Below are 9835 nucleotides of genomic sequence, written 5' to 3' on the forward strand. Positions count from 1 at the left end.
AGACGTTGGATGAACAGATGGATGAACTGACGGTTGGATGATGATTTAGTTTTTTTCATTTTTTCTGAATTTCTCCTTTTGTTTGTTTCCATCTAACATAATTTTTGTTTGTTTTTAGTAAAGTTGCCATGAAACCTGATTATTGATAACTGCAGAAACCCGACTCACCCAGTCATTTTCATAAGACGCTTCTTTTGACCTCTGACCTCTACCATGACTGCAATATTCATAAAGGTTGAATAAAACCTGAAACTAATAAAATAAATCGATGCAGTTGGTTCACCTTCACAGGAAGCAGCGGAGGAAATAATAGACAACAGCATTCTTAATTTCTTCACATCGTGTCATTGATGCATCTTCTTCGCGCCTCGTCGATGATCATGAATCGCTGGAAATCAGATCCTCAGGTGGAAACTTTCTGAAACTCTGCTGACGCTTGTGCAGGTTGAGGCGTCTGGATCCTCAGACTCGGTTTATTAAAACTTTCAGCAGATTTAAGTTTCTGAAGCGACCCGTGTTTTCAGTCTGCAGACACCACAGCTCTCAGCCACACCGTCACCGGACTCAAACCCAACACCATGTACGAGTTTGCCGTCATGGTAACCAAAGGTCGGAGGTCCAGCACCTGGAGCATGACTGCCCACGCCACGACGTATGAAGCAGGTACGACTCGGGCGAAGCTCGCATCTCCAGTTATCATCCAGGAGCTGGTATATTTTAATTCTTTTGTTGAAAAAGTTCACATTAAAGCAACTTACTTCTTATTTTGTTGCTATTTTGTCACATTTAAATGTTACACATTATCAAAACAAACAGAACCTAAGTAAACCCAAAAGGTAGCTTTAAAATGATGCTTTCATTATTCAGGGAATAAATCCATCCAAGAGAAGTGATTATGATCTAAACTTCCAAACCTTTGACCAACCTGTTCCCCTCCTGGCCTGTGGGGGCGCTGCACCAAGAACCACTGAAAGAAACACTCAACACAACTACAACTTCCTTCTTCACCAAATGGAAACTAAAATGGAGGCGTCAGATTTTAGCAGTTGGAGGTTTTCTCTTTAGTCATTGGCTAAAAACCAGGAGCCATTTCTCCTGCTAGCGCTCGGCTAGGATGTTAGCTTTGGTTGTATTTACCCAGAATGCCCTGCGCTGTAGTCCACCTCCTGTTTTTGGAGCGGTCTCTGGTCTGCTTGGTGTTCACATATGTTCACCAGATTTCACTTTGACTGAACCCAGGCTGAGGTCTGGAGAACCAGAGTCTGGTTTTCAGAGATCGATCCGCGTTCACACCAGAGCCGAACTTTCTAGACAAATGGACCAGATTGGACTAAAGCGGACTGAACAGAACTGGAGGGAAAGCACCCAAAGCCTCCTGTGAGACCTTAGCCCCGCCCCCAGAATGTATTTCCACCAAAGTGGGCGGAGTCATTACACACAGGGGGCGTGGCCACGAGCAGAAGGCCTGAGGTCAGGATGAATGAAGCTCTGCTGACGAATTTTCAAACAAAAGTGAGGGCTGAGAAATCTAACACCTTTTTCTGTTATTGAATAATTTTATTGACGACATGTGAACTGCTAATCGCTCAGTGAGACCCATTAGGGTCACAATGAAAAGAAATCACGCAAATCTGAGAAACGCCATCGAAAATTCACCTGCAGTAACCTCCCTTTGACCCAAAGAGGGCAGCACTGAGTCAGTTTTAGGTTAAATATTGTGGATTTAAATACATTCACAGAAACACGGATAAAACCATTAAGGACAGATTTAGACAGTTTATTTACAAAAACGAAGTTGATTTGTGGTTTAGTTGGCATCAGGTCGCTCCACAGATTATTTTCCCAGAGGTTTTGGGATGATGAAGACATTTTGGTTCTGTAAGTCTTTGTAAACTCAGTGAGTTGAAGATCTTGAATCAGACAGAGGCTTTATGTGTTGTTTTTTGGTAACTTTTAGCCTACTTCATGTCAGGCAGTTCTGTTTAAGTGATGTTTTGAGGGTTTGTCTGATATTAACGTTTGTTTGATGATCTGAAACAAGTGCAAGCTGAAAAAAATTAACTTTTTTCATCTCCTAGCATTAAACGGAACGAAGAGATGAATCTTTCATGTGCAGCCTGCAGGAATCCTGCTTTGAAGCTGCTTTCTTTTCCCTGTTTTCTGTTCAGAGGTAAATTATGATCTGCAGCAGCTTTCAGGAAAACAGGTGCAACAAAAACAATGAGTTGCAGAATTTTCTTCCTGAACAGCAATTATTTTTAACAAGGAGTTTAACAATGGACTGAAAACACGTTCTGGTTCAGTGAAGAATCATCGTAACTTCCCTCGCTCTCCCCGGCAACAACACGACGACTGTCTGCAACAACGGCCGGCCGGAATCAAAATGTCACGCTTCCACCTTTCAGGATGTATACAATCGTGTTTGCTGGATTTGTCACCCAATTAAGCGTGAACGGCATTAGCCCAGCGGCTCCCCGAGGCCCGCTGGAATACATTGACATTCAGAGTCAGCAGATGGAGCGAGTCCACTCAGTCTGTCGCTGATCGGCCGACTCAGGAGGCTTTAAACAGACAATCTCTCACAACAAAACAGCAGAGTTTCACAGCAACAGAGGAGAGGGAGCGTGCCTTTATCACAGCTTGTAGCTCTGCTGCTTCCCTGGTAAAAATTGACAACAGACACCTGTTGAGAGATAAGAGCTTCAGAAAAGGGTCTGTAGGTCAAGCAGCAACAGAAAAGAGTCGTTTTCAGAAAAACATCTGAAGGATGAATTACAGGAGATTCATAAGTACCTGATGCTGTTTAGCTTTAATATCTAAAATCGTTTTGCCTTGTAATGCTGCTAGCACAAGAGGACAAAAATGTAACAAAGTGTTTTTATTCAACTCTTGAGGATTGAAAGCTGTTTCTAAACTCTGTCCTCCAAAATTACACAAAATATGACTTTTAACTCCAATAGCTAAAATATGAAGAATAAAGATAATTCATTTTAATTATTAAAAATCTAAGTTTTTCCAAATTTATTCTGATCAAGCATTCTTTTAGCCTCCTAGTTAGCATAGCTGGCATCAACTATACTTTGATAGCTAGCCAGCTAATCGTTTTAGCCTTATATTCATATATAGTTAACATAGATAACATCAATTTCACTTTGCTAGCTAGCTAGCTTTTATCACCACATAACTAGTTAACATTGACATAATCTACACTTAGCTAACATGCTAGCTAGCGAGATGATCTGTTTAGCTCCAGATAAGTAGTTATCATAGATAACATCAAGTGCACTTACTTTGCTAGTTAGCTAACTAGCTTATCCTTTTAGCCTCACATAGCTAGTTAAGGTAGATAACATCTGTTAGCATGGACGGATCGATGATGCTAGTAAAGGATATTCAGGTAACCAGACAGACTGAAATCGTACAAAACTTCTGCTGAGTTAATCTGCATGGACTGGATTCATGTTTACACTGTAAAAATAGTTTTGTACGCTACAGATTTGTTTTGAATTATAACTTATTTTATTTTAGAATTAGCCTTTATTTTCCCCTCAGTAATAAAAATTGCATCAAAAATAAACAAATGGAAGAAAAGCAGTTATAGTTCAATAAAATAATTTCAGGTTCATTTTAATATTTCTACTGTTTACTTTTTCCAAACAGGAAAATTATATTTTAAATGAAGTTTAATTTCTTTAATTATTAGCTTAATTATATGTGTAAAATTTAATCATATTGTAATTAATAATATTTACTCAGAAAATGTTGCCACAGTGTCAGAAATGATATCAAGTTTGAAATGTTGTTACTGCAGCAGAAGCAGGAGGTTCAGTTAAATTTAAATCCGTTTAAGTCGACATTTATTACAGTCCTTCCAGTTCACTGCAGCCCATCATGTGCAGTTATTACACTCAAATATATACGTTTCAAAGGAAACCGTTTCAAATGTTCAGGCCCTCGGTTTAAAGCTTTTACTTTGCAGAGTCCCTGCAGTGAGCTGCTGTAAAGCTCTTTATTCCTCGTATTACTCTGATAAAAGCTTCGTTCTTTTCATCAGTAACCTGAAGATGAAACTGAAGCCATTAGAGCGTCTGGATTCCTGCTAAAAGCTTCACTTTAACTCCTGGAAGCGCGGTGTGGGTGTTCGACATTCCCATGGTGTTTATCCTCTTACCCGTGTGTTGATTAATTCATAACTTCGTTATTATCACTATTTGCATTATTAGGGATGATTTGTCAGGTCAGCTGTTAGCGCTGATTACAAGCTGTTAATCATTTCTGATCCGAGTCCTGGAAGCAGCGCTTTCCCCGGCTGTGTTTAGGAGAAGTACAGGTTGTCAGCATCACTCATGGACTCAGCTGGAACTTGTAATTTCCTCCAGCTCTGAGTGTCAGATTTAACAAGCGGTTTCATTAGACATCGCCGCTATGCGAGCTTTGAGCTGCGTCCTGCCGGGAAACTTCAAAAAAACCAAGCGGTGCTTTTTGTCGCTGAAAGAAATTCATAAAGAAGGCACTTAGGAAAGGTCCGATAGACCCTGCCATCTGGTTTCCATGGAGACGAGGAGGTCAAAAGGAGGTGGAGAGGGAGTGCTTGACATTTTCACTGCAGGAGCAGCCCGACTGGGAAGTTAATGAAAGCTTCACAATCATTAAAACGCTGCAAATTATTGGAATGAAAAGCTACCTGGACGCCACACGTCACCTGAACTGGACCTCACAGCGGGCCGGGGTCACTCAGAGAGCCGTTTTCACCTGAACGCCTCAGCTCTGCTCAACTGCCCCTCACTTTAACCCAGAAACACAACCAGAATTAGCAAAAAGGCAAAGATCACAATTAAAAGTAATAAAGTTTAAGGTAGTTTGGATCCCATGCAGGATTTTTGTTGTTATCTTTTAGCTTTCAGACGGTTCTGACTTGTAAAGAGGTTTTATTTTTACCTGGAGCATCTTAATGGATGCAGGGAGAGAAGGAGGAAGTTCATCTTATCCCCGACTCCAACGTCTCCAACCAAACGGCCAGATGGGGACCTAAAGAGGAGCAGCAAAAGCAAAGGAGGTGGATTAGCAGCGCTAGCTAGCAACTGATCGTTTCATCCAGGACGTGTTCCTGTGGAATGTCATCATGGATTTAGCTGTTAGCATGAGACTGTCATGCTAACATCCATAACAACTGTTGGATGATATGAATTACGACAATATTTAGTTTCTCTGAGGGATTTTTTTATTATTATTTGTATTAAATTAAACTGGCTAATTACTAATTAAACCAAATTGTATAATTATTCCTCACAGCATGTTGGCGTTTAAACATTAAGAAGAAATGCTCTAATAAAAGTTGAGGTCGACTTCCTCCTATCAGCATAAAGCTGAAATTAATATGAAGTCAAGAAGAAGAAGGAGGAGAATCTGCTGAGCAGAGTTAGAACCAGAGACTCAGAAAGGCTGAGTCACTGGTTGCTATGGTGATTCCCTCCTTGGAACAGTAAAGGAGGGAGTTACTATAGCAACCAGTGACTCAGCATTTTCTGACGTTCTGGTTCTTACACAAATATTTTTGGGCTTAACACTGAAAACCTCAATCTGTTTGTAAATGGTACCAGAAAAAATTCTGGAACCAGAACCTGGAACCAGAACCTGGAACCAGAACCTGGTCGCACTTTTTAATATTTATGTCCTCAGTGGTTTATGACATGTAGCTATATCTCTCACATAGAAGAAAATGTCAGTTTGCCTGCAAGTCCTACAGGGTGAAAACAGACAAACAGCCACATGTAGATGAGAACTGAAGACCCGAATGTGGAGATGAAATTATAGTTCTGAAACTCAAAGTACATCATTCACAGCGTCAAAAACCCGAGTGCTTTTGACATTAACACACTGTGAGCTCAGCAGAAAAGTCATTAGACTTAAACTGTGTTTGTGTAAAAAGTAACAGACATCAAAATGATATTTGAGTCCAACTTTCTGTGACCCGTTTAAACTTTGATTGTTTCTGTTGTGGAGGACGAGACGCAACGGCCAGGAGACCAAACTGGACTGGATTCAGCTTCGACAAAATCCTGTTAGACAAGAAACATGAATATTTAGCTTAACGTTTATTTAGTGGCTCATGGGAAATGACATGTAGCTGAGTTAGCTAACAGGCTAGGTGATCCCTGAGCCTCCAGTTTATATGACAGAGGAAGGTTTTGTCCATTATTAGACCCAAATGGAGGAGAAACAGAAGAAATGAAGGATAATCTATGAAGTACGACCAGCAGCATCTTCTGCTAAGATAAAGTGGGACAATGTTTATGTCTGCTAGACAAAGAGACACAGATATGAAAATCTGGTCAGATATAGATATTAATATTGCTGATATGGATGCTAACTGATATTTATTGATGTCATTCATCTTGTATAGATATTTCTCTACATTTTGACACCATGTAAAAGTCACTGTGCTGCTTCGCTGCTAAAACAACAAGATGGACATAAACATCGGTTGATATCAGCCCAGTTTTGCTTTTTGGACTGATTGATGTGTTATAAAATAACTAACTGCCTGATACAGATGTTGATAATATTTTGTTCATCCCTAAAAGTGAATGGTTGAAGAACATTGTGAGAAAATGAAACCTGTATGAAGAACAGAGCCCTGAGGAACCGTCACACCTGGAACAGATCGTTTCCACATTTTGCTGACCGATCTCCATGTCTGATTGGCAGCTCCAAGCTCCGCCCCCAAAGATCTGACGGTCATCAGTCGGGAAGGACGCCCTCGTGCCGTCCTCATCAGCTGGCAGCCGCCGATGGAGGCTAACGGACGGATCACAGGTCCAACAGCCGCTCACACACATCAGAGCACACACACCTCTCCCTTATTTCTGCCTCTGTTGGTAAATACTGGGAGACAACGCTCTAAGAGCAACGACGTGAATAGTTTGCGTCTCCTCATTGTTCCTGCTTCAGAGCAGTCCTGTTTGTTTTTAACGAGCTGTTCTGCTCCCGGCGCGTCCCGCAGGACGAATCAAACGACCCGGCGGGCCGCGCAGAACATCCAGTACAGCAGACGCACCCGGCGCCTCCACACAGTAAACTTTCTCTACGTCTGCTTCCAAACAGCTTATTAAATCTGCTAACGTCTGGCAGGCTACATCCTGTACTACACCCTGGATAAGAACATGCCCATCGACGACTGGGTGATGGAGGCCATCAGCGGCGACCGGCTGACCCACCAGGTCGTGGACCTGAACCTCGACACCGTATACTACTTCAGGATTCAGGCCAAAAACGCCAAAGGAGTGGGACCTCTGTCGGAGCCGGTGCAGTTCAGGACGGCTAAAGGTGGGTCAGGTTTTATCAGAGGCTGCAGTCGAGGTTTGATTCTTCTGTTTCTGATTCGTTTGTTTCTGCTGCTGTTCCAGTGGAGCTTCCAGACAAGATGGCCAACGACCAAGGTACGCTCCATCCCACCTGCAGACTTAAAATGTCTTAAATATATTTAAAAATAACTTTTTCAAGATACATATTCTGTGTATTTGTTTTCTTGCTAACTAGCTAGCTAGTTTTTTTGAGTTTCTTGCCTGATGGCTGGATGAAGTTTTTACATTTCTGTGGAAATATAAATATTAAAGTTCATTCAAATGGTCTTAAATTCATGCATCTAAAATCAAGGTCTTAAAAAGTCTTAAATTGATTTTAAAAAGTAAGTTAACTTTTAATGTCAATCCCAGATTTTATGTTGCATCAGAGCAAACTTGGTTTCTTATTTCTGGTCAGAATCACTGAAGTTATTGCTGCTTATAAAGTCCAGGAAACTTAGCAAGAGCATTTTTCAATCATTAATCGACTTCTGATGGAAATAATTATAGTCATTTTGTTTAACCTAAAACAAGAGAAGTTTGGTCTGATTTAACTTCAGGGAGTCAGAAACAATGTGTGTGTGTGTGTGTGTGTGTGTGTGTGTGTGTGTGTCTTTTTGACTAAAAACCAGACTAAACGACATTAAAGGGACAGTTTTTACATTCCTCCGTTTGGAGTAACGCTGCAGCAGCATCACAGGAAACCATTCACACAAAAATAAAAACACTGAAGGGAGGAGAGAGCAGCTCCTCTAATTTATCCAAACAACATTGTTTCTGTGAATCGAAGCAAAAAACCACTCGCTAATTAAGCAACACAATAATTTATCCTTTCAGAGGCAAATAAAAAGCAGAGAAGAAGAGGTAATGGCAGTGAGCTGCTTTTGAAACCATCCTGAAGTTTATCTGTTGAACTCAGATGTAATTAAGGTTCCCTTCACTGAGTTCATTCATCAACAAACACACAGCTTGGTGCTAATGAGCGCTCAGAAACGTGTCTGGTCTGACATGAAGGCTGGGAATAAAAACGTTGTGAATCTAAACCGTAATGAGTTTCAGTATCAGTGTGAAGCAGAATCTCCGTCTGCTGCTGGCTGGACTGAAACCAGAGCGTCATCAGCAGAGCTGCAGAGGAACCTTCTGGTTGTTTTAGCAGCATTTAGCGCTTCGCTGCCGACTTTGATGTTAAATCTGAAGATGGTTGGTGTGCAGGGAGAACGGCTCAGCCGCTACCTGGACCAAATCAGCCAGGCTGAAACGATCAGGCTACGAATGTACGATATATCGGATTGAGCATCGGAATCAGACGATGTCTAACGTATCGGTATCGGACCGATAAGTAAACCTGGGATGACATAAACAGACGAAGTTTGTTTCCATCTTGAGGTGAAATATTCAGTTTTACCGTTTTTCTTTTCTTTATTAGTGATTTTATGATCTTCATCGTTGGGTTTAGTTTCTGTTCTCTCACCTTTAGTTCATCTGCCAACATTTATAAATCCAGCACATTTTAAAACACCTGAAGGCTAAAAGTTCAGAAGCTCTGCCTTCCTGTTACTTGCTGAAAGTGTTGCTCTCTCTCTCTATCTCGCAGCCTGAACCACAGAAAAGACATTTTCTCTTCCAGTTTCCTCTGACTTCATTTGAAATACTTTTCTGAAACCAAAAGTAAAGATTTGCTCCAGAAGCTCAAAAGATTTCAGAAAATTTTTTGTTTATTGTTAAAAATTACAATCATGTTAAATTTACTTGCAGAAAAATCCCTTTTAATTCCTACAGTAAAATATTGTTTAAATAATAAACCACATAGATGTAAATCAGGACCATTTTAAATATTTTAAATATTCTGCTTTTTTCACAGATTTTATTTCTCTGAATTCCACAAATTACAATATAAAATGTTAATTTCACTCAGAACGTCTCTTTATTCATGACGAGTTAAAGAGTTCAGAGGAAAAACATCCCAGATTTACCAGAAACAATTTAATAATTTAATGGGTTTTTCTTTAGATGAGCCTTAAAACCCACCATACAGGTGCAACATATGATTTTTTAATAGAAATGTGTTTATTAATGCAGAAAAAGCCTTCAGACATTTCATCAGTCTTACATGGCAGAAGAATGTTTTATTGTTAAATATTTATTTGATCCTTTCATCCCTCAGCAACACTTTGACCTGCATGAGGCGTTTCCTGGTTCAGCTCAAAGGTTCTGGTTCTGGTTCTGGTCCATTTCAGCCTCATTTAAAGAAAACGCTTCAACATCTGAGACATTTCTGAGCTGAAAGTGAAACCAGCGTGAGAATGATGGTTTTAAAGAGCACCGCCACTTTAGATAGCTGCAGGTAGCAGCGGCGCAAACGTTCATGTCAGTCGTTCATGTGAAAGGCAGACAGGACGTCAAGCAGGAAAGATGCCGGAGCTTCAGGCTCTGAAATCGGCAGAACGGCTCGGCGTTCCCTCTGCCGTTCCCTCTGCCGTTCCCTCTGCCGT

The 9835-nt window shown here is 40.7% G+C and overlaps 1 protein-coding gene across 1 annotated transcript in view; it reads left to right on the forward strand.

The window, feature by feature from the left end:
• The window catches only part of dcc (DCC netrin 1 receptor), a gene marked incomplete at its 5' end in the record, with an annotated part of 74270 nt that overhangs the window by 5960 nt on the left and 58475 nt on the right, over positions 1 to 9835 (forward strand). Inside the window, 4 exons of the mRNA XM_015019858.1 lie at positions 525 to 663; positions 6709 to 6816; positions 7132 to 7326; positions 7407 to 7439. Of these exons, the coding sequence (XP_014875344.1) occupies positions 525 to 663; positions 6709 to 6816; positions 7132 to 7326; positions 7407 to 7439 (475 nt within the window). The remainder of the gene's footprint in view (positions 1 to 524; positions 664 to 6708; positions 6817 to 7131; positions 7327 to 7406; positions 7440 to 9835) is intronic.

This window comes from Poecilia latipinna, unplaced genomic scaffold (assembly GCF_001443285.1).
Source record: "Poecilia latipinna isolate Pla-1442-1.1 unplaced genomic scaffold, P_latipinna-1.0 Scaffold2490, whole genome shotgun sequence".
NCBI classification, from domain to species: Eukaryota; Metazoa; Chordata; class Actinopteri; order Cyprinodontiformes; family Poeciliidae; genus Poecilia; species Poecilia latipinna.